Source organism: Cnephaeus nilssonii, assembly GCF_951640355.1.
Source record: "Cnephaeus nilssonii genome assembly, chromosome: X".
NCBI lineage: Eukaryota > Metazoa > Chordata > Mammalia > Chiroptera > Vespertilionidae > Cnephaeus > Cnephaeus nilssonii.
The window spans coordinates 19,538,735-19,560,764 of NC_137071.1; the positions used below are offsets into that span (position 1 = coordinate 19,538,735).

At 37.0% G+C, this 22,030-nt stretch overlaps 1 protein-coding gene across 2 annotated transcripts in view; it reads right to left on the minus strand.

Moving 5' to 3' along the window:
* The window catches only part of DMD (dystrophin), a 2,362,317-nt gene that overhangs the window by 938,788 nt on the left and 1,401,499 nt on the right, over positions 1-22,030 (minus strand). For both annotated transcript variants that reach the window (XM_079764882.1, XM_079764883.1), the window contains exon 45: positions 11,869-12,044. In XM_079764882.1, coding sequence (XP_079621008.1) covers positions 11,869-12,044 — 176 coding nt within the window. The remainder of the gene's footprint in view (positions 1-11,868; positions 12,045-22,030) is intronic.

The window sequence follows — 22,030 nt, forward strand, 5'->3', positions numbered from 1 at the left end:
AGCTGTGTGGGATGACCAGGACAGCAGGGTGGGTAGTGAGGGACGACCAAACAGTAACAGTAACAACCACACAGCAGCTGTGTGGGGTGACCAGGCAGGCAGGGGTGTTAGTGAGGGATGACCAAAGGACTGACCAGCAGGCTGCATGGGGAGACCAGGCCAGCAGAGGGATTAGTGAGGGACAACCAATGGACTGACTAGCAGGATGCATGGGGTGACCAGCTGGCAGGGGGTTAGTGAGGGATGACCAAACAACTGACCAGCAGGCTGTGTGGGGCAACCAGGTCAGCGAGGGGGGCAGATAGGGACGACCAGGCCAGTGGGCAGGGAAGGCAGATGGGGGCGACCAGGCCAGCATGGGGGGCAGTTGGGGGTGATCAGGCTGGAAGGCAGTGGCGATTAGGGATGATTAGACTGGTGGGGGGCAGATAGGGGTGATCAGGTAGGCAGGCAGGAGAGCATTTAAGAGCCAGCGGTCCCAGATTGTGAGAGGGATGTCCCGGATTGGAGAGGGTGCAGGCTGGGCTTAGGGGACCCCCTCCTCCCCATGCACAAATTTCGTGCACCGGGCCTCTAGTATAGAACAAAGAGCTGAGGATAATTAGATGATTAAAAGTAAATGGAGATTTAGAAGGACTTTCTCTACACTGCACTCCATGTAGTCCTTCAATGTAGACATCTCTTTCTTGTTTCATTGATTTTGCTCATGTCACTTTCTCTCTGTGGCATGCCCATGCTTTTTCATTTGACTCATGCCATCCTTCAAGCCCAATCTGAGAGATCATCCTCCCTAAGACACTCTCTCTAACTCCTACTTACCCAGGCCCATAAAAGATAATGGAAGGCTATGAATGAAGTGCATTCACTTGTATATCTATAGATAGTGGTATTGTCAGTACCAGCAAATGTGGCAGCACGTTTGGCTCCAGTTAGTCAAATTCATTACAACTTCTCAAGTTTCAAATAATAAAATATGACATAAAAATTAACTAAGAAGCTAATTTTTCATAGTCTTTTGATGAAGAATTATGAATGAACTTGAAAGCTTTTCAAGAGTCATCAGAGAACAGATGGGGAGAGACCAGCTTTTCTACAGACACCTGTGGAAAATAATATCTGTATGATCCTCTCTGATCAATCTAACAAATAGCTCTTTGATGACATAGATAAAGTCTAAAACATCTTGTGGTTTTAAGTTGGATGAGGTTAAAATACCTAGTTTCAAGATTAATTCCTACTCCATTCACTTAGAATTTATTAATTGTGATACAATAAAACTGAGGTAAACAAATGTACAAAATGTTTAATTCAAAGAGCTTCTTTTTGGTGTAAATAGTTATGGAAATTGAAGCCATTTATCTTTTGAGAGTATTAAATTCTGGAGAACACCTAAATATGAATTATTAACCCAACCTTTTCTATGTTTTAAGATTAGAATTGATCAAGCCCAATTTCTACAACTAAAAAGCATATCCATGGAAATGTGATAATATTACTAAAACATTTAAAAATGGTTTGGGCTCTTATATGCATATATGCATAATCCATGGACACAGACAATAATGTGGTAAATGCCTAGGAAAGGGGTGGGAGTGGAGTGGAGGAGATCTATGGGGGAAATGGGACATTTGTAATACTTTCAATAATAAAGATAAATTAAACATGATTCTGGCTCTGTAGATCTCCTTTTAACCTTTGTAACAATGGCAAGTATAAAAATGTAAATATTTAGTTTAATTTCATGTGAATAAAAATTTTTTACTATTCAAATTAGGAAAATATTTTTTGGTCATCTACAATGTATTAGATTTTCTACTAAGTATTGTGGGTTTCTAGAGTTGAGAATAAGATATTGCCTTGCCCTCATAAAGATTTTAATCTTTTTAAATATGTTTTTATTGATTTCAAAGAGAGGAAGGGAAAGGGGGAAAGAGATAGAAACATCAATGATGAGAGAGAATCATTGATCGGCTGCCTTCTGTGCATCCCCATCTGGAAATTGAGCTCGCAACCCAGGCATGTGCTGTGACCAGGAATCAAACCTTGACCTCCTGGTTTATGGGTTGACACTCAACCACCAAATAACACTGGCTGGGCAAAACTTTCACTCTTGCTGGAGAAAATAAAACATATGTAGGTATGATACATGATAGAACTATAAAGTGTTATATGAGTGTTCTAAAAATAAGCAAGAAGAACTTAAGAAACTTCTACATAAAAAGGCCAGGTACCAGTCATTGAGAAAATAGCACTTATGTTGGTTTTGGAGGATGGGTAGGATTTAGAGAGAAAAATAAGGGGGAAGGCAATCCAACTTCAAAAAGTAAATAGTTTTTACAAAAGCTGGAGGACCTAAAACTTCAAGTCATTTTACCCTTGAGACACAAGCTGAAATAGTGCAAATGACAGGTAACATGGCTGGAAAGATAGCTCAGAGTATATTATGGTTGGAAAGATGGATCAGGATATAGTCTATGTCCTATTCCCTTGCTACCAAACATGGCAAGCTAAGGGGATGGGATTGGTAAGTGAAGGGCTTCTGGGCAGAAACTGGAAGTGTATACTAGAGAATACTAAAGATCAAAGGTAAGATAAGTAATGCAAAATTGTATCTAGAGTAAGGACACTGAAGTCAGGCTATTTGGGATCACATCCTGGTTCAAACACTTGCTAGTAATTTGATCTTGGGCAAAGAACTTAAGCAGTCTGTACCCCAATTTTCCTTCTGTAAAAATTAAAATAAGAATAGATTTGTTATGAAGATCATATGAGCTATGTAAAGCACTTGTAATCATGCCTAGTAATATTAAGTGCTGTCACCACCACCATTACCATCATCTTATACAAGGGTCTATATGAAATATTATAAAGTCAAATGTCTACTCTATGGGAAAGAAATCAATATAAATGACTGAGGTTGGAACAGGTGTGGCAAACTGAAAAGAAAGCTTGCTTGCCCAAACCTGTGCTTCTCAAACTTTAATGTGCACATGAATCACTGGGGAATCTTGTTAGAATGCTGACTATGATTTATTAGATGTGCATTTCTCAGTAACTCCCAGGTGATGTCTGTGCATTGGTCCAGAGACAACACTTTGAGTAGCAAGAGTCTGAAACATCTGTTACTCAGTTGTAGCCAATGATGCCTTGAAAGAATGTGAGAATGAGTGCCTAGTAGGCATATCTAAGTTTTCAGAAGGAGATAGAACTACATATTTTTTAAAAATACGAAGCCTCTGTTAGGTCTGATCAAATAATTGAATAGACACCTCCTCCCCTGGGAACTGACCTTTAGGCCACTTCACAATGGGTATTCCATTTGCTTAGACCACATTCCACTTGCTAAGACTATTATCTTTCCCCTCCAGACTTTTCCAGAATCCGGACCTGCACAGAGAATTCTCTGCCCAGAAAAAGCCCACCTAGAGTCCTTTAAAAACCTCTGACTCCCCATCTTTGGGTGCTGGCACCATTTTGGGGCTCAGCCCATCTGGTATCCAGATGACCTAATACATTTATAATCCCTTACCACTTTGGCCTTGTGCGTCCCTCCTTCAGCAACCCTAACAGCTTCTCAATTTTTAAATTCTGCCAATTATTTTAAAATAGTACCTAAGTAAAAACATCACATGCTTACCAAGATGGATTCAGCTTGTGGGCAGTCAGTCTGCAAACTCAGGTCTGGGTGAAAAGAGAGTCAGGGCCAAACAAAACTTGTGGTGAGAAACTAGGGAAGGTCAAGTACAGAGGAAGTAGACTGGTGTTCAGGCTGGAAAGATCCTAGAGGCACTGTGAATGTGTGAGAAGGCTTTAGCACTGGTTTACTTGGATATGCTGGGTACATTTTAAAAGATGGCACACACTGTGAAGAACCTTTTGAATTATATTACAGTTTTTTGTTTTCATTTTGTATAAAATAGAGGTGCTACACTGAAGGCAATTTTGTTAGGGGAATCTGAATTAGTGAGGAGCCAAAATTAAAGAAGACAAGAGGAAACAGTTGTCTTACAAAGAGTGCATAGAGTAATATGAATTGCTAATGTAGATTTTCAAGAAGAGGTCCTACTAGGCCTACTTCAATGAATTAGATAAGGCTCATTTCTAATTAACAGCATCCATTTGCATGCAAACAATGAGCTAAGGTTTTTCAAAAACAATTTCTTCCCTTAAGTACTTTTAGGAATGCATCCCATTAGGTTATTTACACCATTAATTTGCTTGGCAAGCTAGCATATATTATATACAGATAAACTTTGGTTCAAAAATTCAGAAGTAGAGGCATTGAAATGAATAAGAAGTTACCGATTTTGCCTGACTGGCTCAGTGGAGGGCACATGTCCAGATTGCAGGCTCAATCCATTGTGGGGAATGCAGGAGGCAGCTGATCAATTATTCCCTCTCATCATTGATTTTTCCATCTCTCTCTCCCTCTCCCTGAAATCAATAAAAATATATTAAAAAAAAGTACTGATTTTACATGAAGTCTTACACACAAGGGCCTTTAAATATGTCTAGCTTTACTGTGAACTTGAATGTATAGGAAAGATATTTTTACTTTCTTATGAAAGTAATGTGAAAACATTTTTCCCCTAGGACTGCTTGCAAAGAAAGGTGGCAGTGTTCCTTTGAGAAGGGGTTACTACCCACATCTCGGTTTCTATATACCATCCCCATCCAAAGAAACCAAAGGCCCTTGGAGAAATTGTTGATTCCAAACCTGGGGCAGGAAAAGTATGAGCCTGGGACATTAAAATAGGAAGTTCTAAGGAACTGCCGCTGGTCAAATTTGGTAAAGGTGAGCATCAACAAGACTAATAACTATAATTAATTAAAACATATTGAATAAATAAGAATACATAAGTTCATATTGACATCAAAGAGAGGGAAAAAAGAAACATCATCTGTGTGTGTGTGTGTGTGTGTGTGTGTGTGTGTGTGCGCGTGCAAGAAGAAATCAATTTGTAGGATCATATCAGAATAAGGAAAATCACCATTTTGCAACCCCCAAAGCAATAAGTGAGATAGATAAGGATCACCAATGGATATTAAAGCCATACGATGACTTGATGACTTACTTATTTCAAAGAAAAAAATGTTACTTCACAATTCAAGATCAGATAGTCACCCCTTAACTAACTGATAAATTGGCAGCATTTAAAGTGGAACTACCTCATATTATGCATCTCTGGATGTGACAGGGAATACATAGCATCCTCTATGAAGTATTCTAGCTAAAAACATTTCACTTGAATTTTTCAAGTCTCATGTAGACCCAACTTTCAGTTTACAAGAAATGTAGATTATAGAGAACAAGTTAAATTATATCAGGGAGGAAAAAAAAATAAGACAAATCCAGAAAGGTGAGATTATTTTTTTAGGATATTGTACTGGTCTCTTTCAAAATTGCCTCCTCAACATATGCTACTTTATCATAAGGATTATTTTGAGCTGAAGGCAACTGAGAAATAGCAGGCATAGGAAAAACTCTCTACTACTCTCTGTTTTTGCCTAAAGGTAATTTCTTCTCTCCTTTCCTGCACCAGGACCAGGGGATGACTTTTTGTCACTGGAGACAGCATCATCTTGAGTCTGCATAAAGAAACCTTACTAAAAACAACAACAACAACAAAAAACCCTGCTTGACATATTTATCTTCCACTAGTTTCCGCATATACTGCATTTACCTCCCCACCATATATCACCATTAGAAAACCAACTGATGAACAAAATAGGTCTAGAGACATACTACATAATAAAGAGGTAATATGCTAATTGACCCTCACACAATCACACAAGATGGCCGCCCCCATGTGGTCAAAGATGGCCGCCCTCATGTGGTCAAAGATGGCTACCCCCTTATGGTCAAAGTTGGCTGCCACAAGATGGCTGGCAGGGGAGGGTAGTTGTGTGTGACCAGGCCTGCAGGGGAGGGCAGTTGGGGCAACCAGGCCTGCAGGGGTGGGCAGTTGGAGGCAACCAGGCCTGCAGGGGAGGGCAGTTGAGGGGGACCAGGCCTGCAGGGGAGGGCAGTTGGGGGCAATAGGGCTTGTAGGGGAGCAGTTAGGCATCAATCACGCTGGCAGGGGAGTGGTTAGGGGGTGATCAGGCTGGCAGGCAGGCGAGCGGTTGGGGGCCAGCAGTACCGGATGGTGAGAGGAATGTCCATCTGCCAGTTTAGGGCCTAAGCCAGCAGTTGGACATCCCCCAATGGGTCCCAGATTGGAGAGGGTACAGGCTGGGCTGAGGGACACCCCTCCAGTGCATGAATTTCATGCACTGGGCCTCTAGTATAAGCATAAAAGAGACTGTAGAACCTCAGAGGGAAGTGGAGAAGGGTGGGTGGGAAGAAATTAACCAAAGACCTTGTATGCATATATGCATAACCCATGGACACAGACAATAGGGTGGTGAAGGCCTGAGGCAGGGGATGAAGTCAGGCTAGAAGGGATCAATGGGGGGGCAAAGGTAATAGTTTCAACAATAAAGATTAAAACAAAACCACGAAACTAAAGAGTCTTATAATCTGTCAATTATACCAATTAGATTTTATCCAAACACGCTAGAAGAAAGTGCATTTTTTTTCTTTTTTTCTCTATGGAATATAATACTACAACATAGATTTCATATGGAAAGGCCATCACAGACAATGTGGTAAAAAATGTAGGAAAAACGTCCTATAAATATGTTTAATTAATGAAAACTTAATGCTTTTTTCCAGATTTTGTTATTTGTCAGCTTTGAAAACATTGTGATTTCCTGTTATTTTCTCATTATAAATAAATGTTTACTTTTATACTTAAAAAAAAGAAAACCAAACCTTTGTTTGTTTTTATCTTGTCCTGTCCCTATAACTTACTGTTCTTTGTTTAAATGGTATACTAGTATAAGCTCTTTGGGGTTTTTACTTCTATTCTATGAAGTCCCTCATGCCACACAAACATATGAACATCAAATAAAATGTCTATGCTTGTTCTCTTATTAAGGTTTTTTTTTTTATCAGTTTAACGTACAGTCTCTGAAACTAAACCTTAGATGGTAGAGGAAAAAAAGTGTTGTTTTTTTCTCCCCTACAAAAGCAAATGAAATGGATGACACAGGATAGGATGCTGGTTCAATAAAAAGCTGAAACAAAACAAAACAAAAACCCAGAAAACATTTTTGAACCAATGGGGAAATTTGGATATGGGCAGGATATAAAGAAATAATATATTATTTTTAATTTTCTTGAGCATAATAAACAAGTATGGTTATATACAGCATACCACTATTCTCAAATGATGCAAGCTGAAGTATTTAGGATGAAATATAAGAATGTTTATAACTTACTTGCAATCATTGAAACAAGGAAAAATGTGTGTGTGTGTGTGTGTGTGTGTGTGTGTGTGTGTGTGTGTGTGTGAGAGAGAGAGTGTGTATTATTTCCTAGATTAGGGAAAGGCATATATGAGGGAGGTAGAAAGTGAAAAAGGAAAAGCTTATATGGTTGTGTTAAATTTTAATTTTTCAATCTAGGAAATTTGAAGGACAGGAGGATATATGGGTTTTTGGGTATTCATTTTGCTACTTTCCCTCTACTTTTCTATATGCTTGATATTTGTCACTAAAAAAAAGTTGAACAAAATATTTTTGATCAGGTAACATTTAAATTAAAATTGCTGTTCCTCAATCTACATTTGTACAATAATTGCCTTATCTCCTAAATAGGGAAAGTAATATCACATTTGTATAAAGGGAAGAGGAGACATAGTGTCATGAGATCACCTTGCTTCCCTATTCCCGTGGTCGGCAAACTGCAGCTCGCAAGCCACATGCAGCTCTTTGGCCCCTTGAGTGTGGCTCTTCCACAAAATACCACAGCCTGGGCAAGTCTATTTTGAAGAAATGGTGTTAGAAGAAGTTTAAGTTTAAAATATTTAGCTCTCAAAAGAAATTTCAATTGTTGTACTGTTGATATTTGGCTCTGTTGACTAATGAGTTTGCCGACCACTGCCCTATTCCATTCAATGTTTTATCAACTGACATTATTTTAAGTAAAATACCCTTCCTTATGTTGTCAGTAATTCATTGCTCGAAGGTCTGCCTACTCACATTCTCTTGACTGATACAACTGCTGAAATACTCCAGAAAAAAAAAAAAAAGAGTGTATGAGGATGGTGACTGTACTATCTAAAGGACTGAAACCATAGCACATGAAAATGGGGTCTGGGCAGACAAACAGATGATTAGATAGAGTTAAGATCATTGTCATGCTATGGACCCCATTGACAATCTGGTGAAGCCTGAGACTCCTCAGAATAATGTTTGTAAATCCATAATACAAAATACTTAGGACTCCAAAGGATACCAATTATATTGAAATATAGTTAATAAGCTATTAGAAAAACAAATGTGTGATATAGTAATGCAAGTGATTGCTTATTAATAAGATCCTGTGGTGGAACTAATAACTACTACAGTTTTGAAGTAGTGATAAGTATGAACAATATTTTGAGATGTCTGTACCAACTCTAATAAGATATAAAAACATCTGTGATTTCTCAGGTACTGCTAGTACTACTTCAGTTTCTTGCCTACATTCAGAATAGAAGAGAATGATCAATTTCAGTTAGAGGTTAGTGAAAACAAAGAGGCAATCCCCTACCCTTCCCCCCCCCCCCCCCAATTAAAGCTCATAGTACCTCCTTGAATTCTATCAAGGGACTGGGGCTTAAAAATCGTCATACACAAGCTTGCTTTTTTTAAAACCTATGATTTCCTTTTATGGCCTATATGTTTTCATTTGCATCTTTATAATTTATAAAGACCATTTTGGAGGCTAAGCCATCATTAAACTTATTACTATAATGCTTAAACCTATAGGCGTTATTCAGTTCCTTGGCTACATAATTGAGGCAACAGTGAATATTATATCATAAATTGTAGTTAATTGACTATGTTTTATACTTCATTTACTTCCAACATATACTAACTTTAATGGATATTTATTGCTATTTGAATTTTTCTGAACATTTCCTTCTCATATTTCTGATATCTTGAATTTTCAAGGAGAAAGGTTTAAAATTATGTAGCTATAATGCTACACATACTTTTTGTAGACTTTTTTTTTACTTAAATTCTACACATTCTTTCATTGTGTATGTGGACTAAGAAATATTAAATATTTCCAATAGATGTATTTATAGTCCACTGCAAACTAATAATACTGTTTTCAACTTGAATAATTATCTTATTTTTCACCTGTGCAAAAAATGATTTCTATTTCCTTCAAACTTCTGCTTGGGTTGAACTGAAAGCATGCCATTGATTAACAATAGTTTCATGATTACAGCCCTCCCACAATTGCTAGGTTAACATATTATTTATAAAATATTTTATTTTACTTTCTTTCCTACTGGATGCTTGGAAATAGCTGTGTATATTGGTAGAAATGGCACTAATATTTTACTACTTTTTCACATTTCACAAAATTAAAATGATATAAAAATCTTGAGGAAGTGTACTACAAAACTGATCTCAGTGGAAATTTAAATATGCTAACATTTATTTTTAAAGTGTAGCATGAAGTTGACAACTTTAAAAGCTGAGTTAAAAAAAATAAACCTAAAGGACGCTGATCTTGACTTTTTAAAGCACAAAAAAGCAATATTTATGGTCAAAATGTTTAAATGGGAGAAATTTTTCTAACCAATTACAGCCAAATCCCTAACACTAATTAACCTACAATTTATGTAATATTTCACAACAGAGTCAGCATATACCACTTTCTTATAAACTTAGAAGGATCTAAAATTATAGAGCTTATTTGGTAAAAGAACTACATTGCTCTATCTTCATGTACAAGTTCTAATTTGCATTTATAAATCAATAACAAATAACATGATTTTAAAAGTTCAGGTGAAAAAGTTTTTTGGAAAAAATTTTATATACTTTATTCAAATACTATGAATAAGATATTTAAAAAGTGAGAAACAGACTCATAGAGAGCAGGCTGACAGCTGTAGGGGGAGCTGGGTAGGGGTGTATGGAGGGATTGAACAAAAAAGAAATAATAAAAAAAAAAAAACCCTCATGGATATGGACAACAGGATGGTGATTGCCAGGGGCAGTAGGGTGGAGGAGGGTATAAGGGAGGATAAATGGTGATGGGCAGAGTCTTGACTTGGGATGGTGAACACAGAATATAGTGTACATATGATGTATTATAGAATTGTGCACATGAAACCTATATAAATTTGTTAACCAGTGTCACCCCAATCAATTCATCAATTCAATAAAAAGGATATATATATATATATATATATATATATATATATATATATATATATTTGAGAAACAATACCTTATAAACAGTAAAGAATAACCCTCCAATTAATTGAACCCACTTTATGAATTCAAGATATTTATTTTTTAGCATGTTATTCAATTGTTCTTAATCTTTTCATTTCTTAACATTTTATTTTAAACTAGATTGAGTCTAGTTCAAAACTGACATTATACAAGTTTAAACTTGTTCATAGTGTAAACATATCAGTTATTTAAATAATGGGATATTTGTGTGTTTACTAGAAGGATTTCAACTTAGGAAATAGGTAATAACTTTCTCAAGGAAGCAGTTTAACTACAAAATTTGAGTCTTTATGTAATCAATATATAAATGATAATATTCTCTAAACGAATATTTAAAATAAAATGGTTTTTAGATATTATTTTTTAACTTTAGCAAGATTTGTGTGCATGCATGCATGTGTGTGTAGGTCGACTGATTTATCCTTTTGGTACAGAAATATGAATTCTATCTACTTTCTGAATAATGCAGCATGAGCAAAGGCGGCAAGAGCAGGTGGGCAGACAATGGGCACAATTCCAAAACTTTTCTAATAAATCCTCACCAAAGATGTTTATCAATGAGTTGTTTCAGCTTTCTGAATATTAAAAATTCATTTGGGTGGTGGGCATATGGTGCAATATACACCCCTTGTAACATAGAAACTCACACCTAAAATCTATATGTTCATATTGACTAATGTCACCCCAATCAATTTAATAAATAAATATATTTTAAAAATTCACCTATTATATAAATAATAGGTAGGAAGCAAGAGCCTGCCAATAGAACCTAGTTTGTATTGTTCACAATAATAGTCTCACTTGGTAAATAAAGGCCAAGTCCGCCCTTATGAAACAGAAAACATTATTACTGACAACTGGAAGCATAATACAAAATCCCATTTATAAAAATATCTATGCCTTCCAACTGCAGCAGCATGCATTTGGCTTTCTGTGCTTTCATTGCATTCCAAGGGAAAGTTAAATGATGAATGAATTCAACAATAACCTTTTTGAGATTTTGTTTTCCCCTTCAGATTTGAAAATTTTGGGCCCATGTCCCTCTTCAAGAATGTACTAACAAATGCAGTGAAACTAAAAGGTAAATATTATTATCATGTTTTTGAGCAACACAGTCACATTTGTAGCTGTTAAAAAATCTAGCCAAAGAGCAACTTTGCTACAAAATAGTCCTTTATAATTTCCTTTTCTCATCTTCCTTTAAAAAGCATTGGTCCTCAGCTTGTTAAAGTTGGAATATACTGAATACATTCAAATTTATACAATCATGGGATTTTTAAAACAAACTTGAAACTTTAGAGTAGCAGAAAAGCATTTCCTACTTAACTAGCAACAACTAAACATTTCAGTACATAATAAAAAGAAAGAAAAATGTATTATTGCTATTGATTAACTTCTGATAGGCTCCTTAATGTTAGTGTTTTTCACCCTGGTTACAATCTTACACAAAATCTTTCTTTTAAAGGACAGCTTAAATATCTCTGCTAAACTTTAAAATTCTTATTTTATCTGTCACCTTACCTCTTTCTTCTTTCTGCCAGCTGTTTGCAGACCTCCTGCCACCGCAGATTCAGGCTGCCCAATTTTTCTTGTAGAATACCGGCATCTGTTTTTGAGGACTGTTGAATTATCTCTTCCCCAGTTGCATTCAATACTCTGACAGCAATTTGCCGCTGCCCGATGCCATCCTGGAGTTCCTGTAAGATACCAAAAAGGCAAAACAAAAATGAAGCCCCATGTCCTTTTATTTGAGAAAAGATTAAACAATGTGCTACCACATGTGGTTCTGCTGGGAGAGGAAGAAATAAAAAAGCTCCATGTGAAAATTTTTCTATGAAACTGACATGGCTATATCCTAAGGATACAAGGCAGAAAGACACCGTTTATAGGTTAGTAAAAAAAAGTGCTCTCTCGGTTCAACTTCAGTTTTTATATTTGTAAAGCTTGTCAGCTAGAGGATGCTATAATGTCCCACAAATCAATTAGTTGAAAACCTTCTCAAGAGCAAATTCGATTTCTTGTCCCCAGAAGGATGCTCCATGTTTAATAGTCTATGAAGTGTTGTAAAATTTAACGTGAAAAAAGTATTTGGATTTGTTAGTGACAGTCAATATAAGAGGTGAAAAAGAACCTACATGGTTTAGTCACAGTATTAAGAAAGAAAAAATCTCTAGAAATACTTAAACAAAAAACATTACTGTATTAGAAGGAAAATTATTTCAAGTTCTGTTCCTATCAATATATTTTGCATTATGAAACTGAGAAATAATTGCTTTCAAGGGTAGCCTATCAATAAATCCCTAAGGTATAGCATTAAATTTAAAAATAATCTATAGCCACCAGCACATTTTTATGAGTCATTGATGGTGTCAACCTTAAATATCTTCTTTTTATACTGAATGAAATTTTAAAATATGTCAGAAAAATAGTTCCATTAAAAAGAGACTATTAACAAAAAAGAAAGACTATTACAACCAAATATAAGTAAAAAATGTTTTTAGCATTAAATTAAAATGATATTCTGCCTTTTTAAAAAAAAGTTAATTTAGAATTGGTAAGGCAATGAAAATAACCAATTCTTCAATGTGAAGTTTAGAAAAGAAAATAATATGAGAACTTGAGATAACCAAATCTAAAGTACTTTTAAGTCCTTATGTACTAATGGTATAAAGTCAGTATGCATAACACTTTTCTAATAGATGTATTTCTAATAATCAAATACGCTTATATTCCCTTGTCCCTTGAGACAATACCAAGTACACAGTAAACCCCAGAACATGCTTGACAAATAGATGAATGAATGCCTATCTTTGGAGACTGGGTCAATTCTCCCTTAAACTCTCATTCCACATAAACTTCTTGGTATTTTTTTTACTACTATTACTGTGTAATATTTCAAATGCTAGAACTTTGGGTAGTAAAATTTTAGCAGTTTAAAGACTGGATAAATCAGTAACAAGTTATAACAAAGCCATTATTCCAGGGACACAATATCTCACAAAGAATATAAAACTATACACAGTTATTGAACTATTCATAAGCTTTCCTGATCATACTCTAAAATGTGCATGAGATATACTATAGTAAATGTGGCATTTCCTTGCAACAAGTAGATTTTGCTCCATTACTTACATCTCACTCTTTACCACCTGATCAGACCATTGCTGCACATGACATCAATTTTAGTAATAGGTATACACCCCTATATAACAAATTGTGTCTATATTCCTATTACACCATAAATTCCTTGAGGTCAGATATTGTGTCCTATTCAAGATTGTATCCCTAATGCTTAGTACAATACCTGGTACATAAGAGTGTTCAATAAGTATATGTTGAATGAATGCAGGAATCTATAAAGAAAGGGGGAAGAAGAGGAGGAGGGAGGGATGGAGGAGTTCAGTCTCATTATCACTAGGGTATCATTAGTATTAATACTTATCATTGGGCATCCTAGAGATTCAAAGAAATAAGTACAATTTTCTAGGATTTTTAGCAGTGTCTAATAAATTGCAGAGCTTAATGTGTTATACTAGCTAGCAAGTTGTCCAATATTGGACAGAAGAAGGGTGACCTCAGTGGAAGGAGGAGCAGGAGAGACCTTTGGAAGAAATTTGGAATTTAAAGAATAAGTAGGACTTAGGCACCTGGAAGGTCAGTGGGGTAAAGGGATGGCAGAAAGCAAGGCCTCTGTTATGCAGTTTCCATGATCTGACCAGGAAAGTACATCTGGGTTCTATATCAATATATGATGGTGGTAGTTTAAGGATAGATGTGGTGCTAGGTGTATATTGGACCTGGCCAGAGAGGATTTTGATTTTTATTAAAGAGTTTGCAATTCATTGGAAGGCAAAAGAAAATTACTTAAGTTTTAAGTTCAGCAGTGTGAGAGCAAGATCTGTGTTTCTGGGGCAGGATTTAGGCTACTGTTAAGGCAGGGACACAGGCAATACAGCTGGGACAGGAGATAGTTTTGACAGTGCACCAGGAAGGAAAGGCTAGAGGTATCATGAACTGTTAAGGCAAAAATCACCAGGGTTTGGAAACTAGCTGAATCATGCAATCATGAATGACTACTGAAATGGGGAAGTCTTTGCCTAAAACATAGAAGTCAGGAAAAATCTTTGCCTAAAACATAGGGGGAAAAGATTGTGACTCTAATTTGTACCCCCAATGGTATCCATCATCCACAACTATACTTATTAAAAATGAATGGAGCACCTATTAGATGTGTGCTATCGAAGTGCATCTCAAACTTGAACATGTACAAGAATCTCCTAGAGATCTTTTTAAACTGCCAATTCTGGTTCAGTATGTCAGTTGAGGGCCCCAAATTCTCTATCTCTAACAAGTTTCAGGGGATGCCCACATTGCAGCTCTGGGAACAATAGATTGAGTAGTAATATGATAGAATAAATGCCTTCTGAATCTTTGTTAAGTAATCAAAGAATTCCTGTTGCTGGCTTACAATGCTATAAACTAAAGCTGCTTGGGAATTTTTGTCTAAGCCATTTTCCTTTGTAAATGTTTAAAAAAATATGTGTTTATTGATTTCTGAGAGGAAAGGAGAGGGATAGAGAATTAGAAACATCAATGATGAGAAAGAATCTTTGATTGGCTGCCTCTTGCACACTCTCCACCAGGGATCAAGCCACAACCTGGACATATGTCCTGACTTGGAATAGACCTAACTGTGACCTGTGACCTTCTGGTTCATAGGATGATGCTCAACCACGAAGCTACACCAGCTGGCTCCTTTGTATTTTTTATTTTGTTCCTTTTACTTCAAGGCTGATGATTACATTGACTTTTACAAAACAATTATAGAATCAACAAAAGTTTTGTTATTTCTATTTCCCAGATAATAGAGAACCGAATAGCTAAGAATAAAGCAATAATTTAAAATTGTTATATATAAGTCTCATTTATATAGAGTCCTAAATCAGGGTCATCAGATTTTTAAGTTTGTGAGAGAAAAGCTCATTAAATAGTCTATTGCATTTGTGTGAGAAGGTTTTGCAATCAGGAGCAGTATTTACAGTATGTGATCTACTTAAGGAGTGTTTTCAGCAATAAAATGTAAGATAACAAAATAATGGATCAAAACAGGAAGTAAAAATTTGTTCATGGTCTTTTACAGTTAGCCTCTGAGCCTGGAAGAAGATACAATTTGATTCACAAAATTAAATGTAAAACCTCTATCAACTTTATTCACTTAGTGAAAAATGAATTATTTTTAATTCTATAGCTTTTAAATATTTTAAGAACTAAATTAATAATCACCTGTAAAAACTTTGATATCATATTAATGTTCTGTTGTCATAGACATCCTGATCTATTGCTCTGGCAATTAACATCTAGTCTTAGTTTTGGACAGAGAGAAAATCATAATTAAATCTATTGAATTATTCATCATAGCTAGAAAGCTTATTGTGTTTTGATTCAAATATAAGGCATCATTCTTAATAAGCACTGCATATCAGACTCTAGACTCCCATGGGTAGCTTTCTCAAAATATAAAAGCCCAGAATCTGATCCTAAGAAGACTGAATCAGAATTTCTGGGGTTCAGGAGACAAAGGTGCACAAAATGAACACACTCTTAAAGAAAGGGTAGGCAAGAGATATTTGGAGGCTAGTGATCAAGAGGGGCATGTCTTAGAGTTACGGCATTATTCTCAACTTCTTGTATGCTCTTTAAATTGTAAAATGTTCAGAAATTATATAAAATGACACATATTTAAGTCTTTTAAGTCTGGTCAAATTGAGGGAAGGGAAAGATTACAGGCAAGGGAGAATTTTATATAGGGAGTAATACAAGAAAAAGAACTCAGTACATTTTATATGAAAACATTGTAGAAATTTAAGAAGTATATTTTATAAACTTCTAAAACTATATGAAAACACAATAGATAGAAAATGAAATGTGACAAATGAAGAAAAAGAATAAGCTAAGAAGGAGTCATGGGACATTGTACAGTGACAAATTGGATAAGCTATGTAGGCAAAGAAGACTTGGCAAAATATCCCCTAAGCTAGGCAAACTAGGAAAATAGAAGAGAGAAAAAAAATGATTGGGGGGAAAGATCAAAACTGAGGGAAACATAAGAGAGGAAAACAAACCTTCATTGAACAAGTAGATGTGTCAAGAATACAATTCTGTGATTTCATTACAATTTTGTAAATATTTATTTTGAAACAAATTATTGACTCAGTTTACTCACTAGGCAAGTAAAAATCTATATATACTAGTATATAAAACCCTAAGTGACCGTTTGACTGGTCACTATGATGCACACTGACCACCACGGGGCAGATGCTCAATGCAGGAGTTTCCCCCTGGTAGTCAGTGCGCTCCCACAGCAGAGCACTGTTCACCTGACCAACGGGCACCAGATGGTGGCATGAGCATCGCCCGCCTCCATGGCAGTGCTACCGGTGACAGCAGGCACAGTGGGGCCTGGATGAGCGGGGGCAGCGTGGTGCACAACCTGGACTCAGGCTCCTCCCTGGCCACTTGCCACTTTGTGTACTATTATATCCCTCCAAGGGGTCCCAGATTGCTAGAGCGTGCATGAATCTGTGCACTGGGCCTCTAGTATGTAATAATGTAATAATATGAACCCTATAGAGGCTTGTGCAATGCAAGATATCATTTTATGGTAGAATTTCATAAAAGTATGGCATGCTATCTTTTACCTACTGTGTTACACCTTCTATTTAAGATCATCCCCATTGCTTACCTTTGTCAGATCCTAGCATTCAAGTAAATCTGAAAAATACTGTCTGGTCATTTTCTTAAAGATAAACTAAATAAGTTTGCCTTTCATGTTAATTCTTAGAGTATACAGTCATCATGTCTTCAGAGTTTTTAATATGCTCCAGAAAGTAACTTTCAATTTTTATCAGATGATGAATTTTCCCACAGAAGCAAAAAAAAAATGTACAAATGCTCAAGTTATATAGCAGACTCAGCAAAAGGACATATTCAACCTAGCTCAGTGGTCGGCAAACTCATTAGACAACAGAGCAGTTTGCTGACCACTGACCTAGCCCATTCATGGATTGAGTGTTTCTGTCCTTGTGGAAGACCTGATGTCCATATGAGAGCATCTCATGAGGATAGTGACAAGGATTGACAGATGGCTGAAATTTGGGAAATCCAGGAGTTAAAAAAAGTAAGAGAGAGGGAAAAGTGGAAAAATAGTGCATTAAAAATAGAAAAGATTGCTCAGCCAGCATGGCTCAGTTGTTGAGTATTGACCTAGGAAGCAGGAGGTCACAATTCCATTCCCAGTCAGGGCACTTGCATGGGTTGCTATCTCCATCCCCAATAGGGAGCACACAGGATGTAGACTATAGATGATTCTCTCTCATAATTGTCGTTTATATCTCTCTCTCCCTCTCTCCTCCTCTCTGAAATCAATAAAAATATATTTAAAAAATAGGAAGGATTTTTTAAAAAGTGCAAAAAAGGGCTTAGATAAATGGCGATTTTTGAGTAAAGAATGAAAGTCGTAGGAGGAATGGGCCATGATCAAGAGCCTGGGATGAGATTAAGAATAATGCCTACCTATTAACTACAAGATGAAATCCTCACAATAGTCTACCAGAGAAGGTCTAAAGAGCCTTTTCTCTCCTGGTCTCTGCAGCCTGCTCTTCTGCTACTCCCCAATTTCAAACTTCAACTCCCAGTAACACTGCATGGCTTTCTACTTCCTTGACTGGCTAGCTTAGTTTTGTAGGTCAAACTCATTACTCATATATAGTGCTCAACTTAAATATTTTTTCTTCTACTAGACATAAGAGCCTAAGGAAAACTGAGCATCCCTTCTTTGTATAGGTATTTATAAAAGAACTAGAGGCCCGGTGCATGAAATTCGTGCATAGGAGGGTGTCCCTCAGCCCAGCCTGCACCCTCTCCAATCTGTGATCCCTCTCACAATCCAGGACTGCTGGCTCCCAACCACTCGCCTGCCTGCCAGCCTGATCACCCCCTAACCACTCCCCTGACAGCCTGATCAATGCCTAACTGCTCCCCTGCCAGCCCAATTGCCCCTAACTGCCCTCCCCTGCTGGCCTGGTCACCACTAACTGCCCTTCCCTGTAGGCCTGGTCCCCCCAAACTGCCCTCCCCTGCAGGACTGGTTGCCCCCAACTGCCCTCTTCAGCCAGCCCGGTCACCCCTAACTGCCCTCCACTGCAGGCCTGATCACCCCCAAGTGCCCTCCCTTTTAGGCCTTGTCCTTCCCAACTGCCCTCCCCTGCCAGCCATCTTGTGGGGGCCATCTTGTGTCCACATGGGGGCAGCCATCGTGTGTGTTGGAGTGATGGTCAATTTGCATATTACCTCTTTATTATATAGTATAATGATAATTCCTCTTAAAATTAGAAATAGTTCCTTTTCTAAAGCAAACATCCTACAAATGAATGAAGGAAAATTATGTACAATAGCAATTTTTTTTTAAATGAGACATTTACCCAACATCAAATTGCAATGAAATTTCCTTTGGATGGGTTTATCTCATCCACAGTGATTCATTATTATCACTGCTGTTATCCTGATACCAAATGAATTCATCATAATGTGCTTTGTAACGTTATCTCAGGCTTGTTTTTCTTTCCCAAGAAATAATGCCACATGTAAAAGCAACCAACCAAACAAAAACATTACAAGAGAACCAAAAACATTTATTGCTCAATTTCAAGCAGAGGACCCAAGGGGAAAAAGTATATACGTTAAGTCTCTGACCGTAGGGATCTGACGTTGAAGGCTACAAGTGAAATCTATCTTTCGACATATTTTGGCATTAGAACTTTAATAATTTGCATGCCTTTTGGTGGGGAATGCATATATTCAACCATTCTCTGAAGGCATTTAAATTAGTGGTCCTTATTTTAAAGAAAACTGTCATTATAAAGTATGAAACTTTGCCAAGTTAATGGGTTTTACTTTGTTAAAATCAATGCTAGGCCTCTCTAGGTTCACAGATTTCTTCAATCCTTCTTGGATTCTAAATATTTATTAGAACTTTAGGATAACAACCTGGGAACATTTAAGAGCTGTTTTTCTCTCTATTTACTTAGATTTGTTAAGGAAACAAATGTACTTTTCTCTGATAAAAAGAAGGCTCTTGTCTGTGACCATGCTTGCTTTCTTATAAAGTGCTCCTGGTAATATAACACATAACTTTAGGCATAAAACTCTTTTTTATATAATTACTTGGATGGTTTTGAAAACATGTAAGATATGTCATCATATAACATATTGCGCATAAACAAAAAAACACTGGCTCTTAAAATGGAAAATTTGAAAATAGATACAGATCATTTTTAAATTCCTTATTCTTCTTTCTAGAGGTGTTATATCAATTTGGAGCCACAGGCATATGTATTCAAAAGCCATTTGGTGGATAGAAAAGATGTGGCGAGTGCCTGGAAAAAGCAACAATATTGTTTTTAAAAAGAAAAATTATGTGTACATGGGATTTATTAAGGCCTGGAAATGTTTGATTAAAAGGTTTAATCTCATTGGCTCTGAAAAGCAGGTTCCATATTGGTACCTGCTATGCTTATCAAATCTTTTCACTCAGTGACTCATTCATTGACTAAATCAGTGGTTGGCAAACTCATTAGTCAATAGAGCCAAATATCAACAGTACAACGATTGAAATTTCTTTTGAGAGCCAAATTTTTTAAACTTAAACTTCTTCTAATGCCACTTCTTCAAAATAGACGCCCAGGCCGTGGTATTTTGTGGAAGAGCCACACTCAAGGGGCCAAAGAGCCGCATGTGGCTCGTGAGCCGCAGTTTGCCGACCACGGGACTAAACAACTATTGATTGAGTGCCTCCTATCAGTCAGGCACTGTGCAAGGTGCTGGTCATCATTGGCTATAGAAGAAATGGATTGGAGAAACCTGTAGTAGAAGTAGGGAGATGAAATAGGAGAGGTCAATGTAGTTAAGATGAGGAAAGATGGTGGTGTAGCTTGAGGAGGCAATGGTAGAAACAGGGGAACTGGATGCAACCAAGTGATGTTTGGGAGATAAATAGATAGGACTTAGCCATTTACTGGGATGTGAGTGAAGGAAAGGCTATCACCTGGGAAGTTGGAGATAATGGACTGAACCATAGAGGAAAATTACTATTGAACAATAATAGGTCCTTCTTGGCAGAGGTAAGTCTCAGATTTATGAGGTGGGTTTGGCTCTGAATGTGGTTGGATTCTCCATTTTCATGGAAAACATTGTAGATAACTTCAAAGGTAGAATTCATAATCTAACTATATTTTGAGACTTCCTGAATATTCACATGACAATGGCTACATAAGAAAGTGATAAAATTAAAGTCATCATTGATCCTTGCTGTATCTCTAGTACTCTACATTTTATTTTCATGTGCTGGCAAAAAGATCAATCTATCTCATGATGCAGATAATATAAGAAAGTTGAGAGATATTTTGATTCCTTACAACATCTAGAAAAAAAAGTACTGTTCTCATGAAGCTGTTTGTGTCTATCCATCCTAACTTCTGCCCACCCACTGCTAAAACAAATCAATGGACATAAAAACACTGTAAAGAGCAAGGTGGTCTTCTCTGACCTGATTGATTTTGTTAATATGCACCATGTTCTGGTGATCTTCATAGTGGGCCAGAATTGCTCTTGGGTATAATAAATCTGGGAGATGTGACTGGCTCTGCTAGCTCATCATGGTCCCACTGAGTTTCTTGCTTCTTTTGCTTTCTATTTTTCTCTCCCTCATCCTTCTCTTTCTCTCCCCCTCCTCCTTTCTTTCTTATTTACTTACTTGTTCACTTGTTCAGCATGTTCATATATTTGCAGGCCTCCTTGCCCTCAGGCATGGGGTGAGCTGCCTTGGAGGGCCATTACTCCTCTCCCCATTGGTTTATTTCTACATTAGCATAGCCGACATCAGAATGCAGGGCTGCAAGAGGTTCATTGCCTTGAAGAGCCTGCTTGATGACCATAATGAAAAATAACCTATGGGATATGTGTGTGGCATATTAGTCACTTGCAAGGCAATTTTCCAGCCCGCTCCTGATTTGGGAAGCCTGGGGTTGGTTAGGAAAAAGAAGAGGGAGAACTCAGAGAGCACAGTTGTGACTGGCCTGGGCTGCAAAGAATAGGAAGGCTCAGTTCTCTGGGATTTGCTAACACACAAATGGAGATGCAGTGTGACATTTTGGTGGCAGTCTGGAATGTTCCAGTTTTATTTCTTTCTAAAACATATTATCGATTAATTTAAAAATAAACAAAAACCGTCCCCAGGCCCTGGCAGGTGTAGCTCAGTTGGTGGGAACATTATCTCATGCACTGAAAGGTGGTAGGTTCAATTCTGAGTTAGGGCACATACCCAGGTTGCAGGATGGATCCCCAGTCAGGGCGCATGTGGGTAGGCAAGCAATCTCACATCAATGTTTCTCTATTTCTCTCTCTCTCTCTCTCTCTCTCTCTCTCTCTCTCTCTCTCTCTCGTCTCTCAACATATACTTGGGTGAGTATTAAAACAAAACTAGTCAAGGTATTACATTACTCTTGAATGGCTTCCCATTTGAGAAAGTGTCAAAAGTAAAAATCTGAAATACTAGTACATGCAATACCCTAGTATGGAAAAGAGACATTAAAAAACAATTGCGTTTTACAAAAGTCTTATCTCTTAC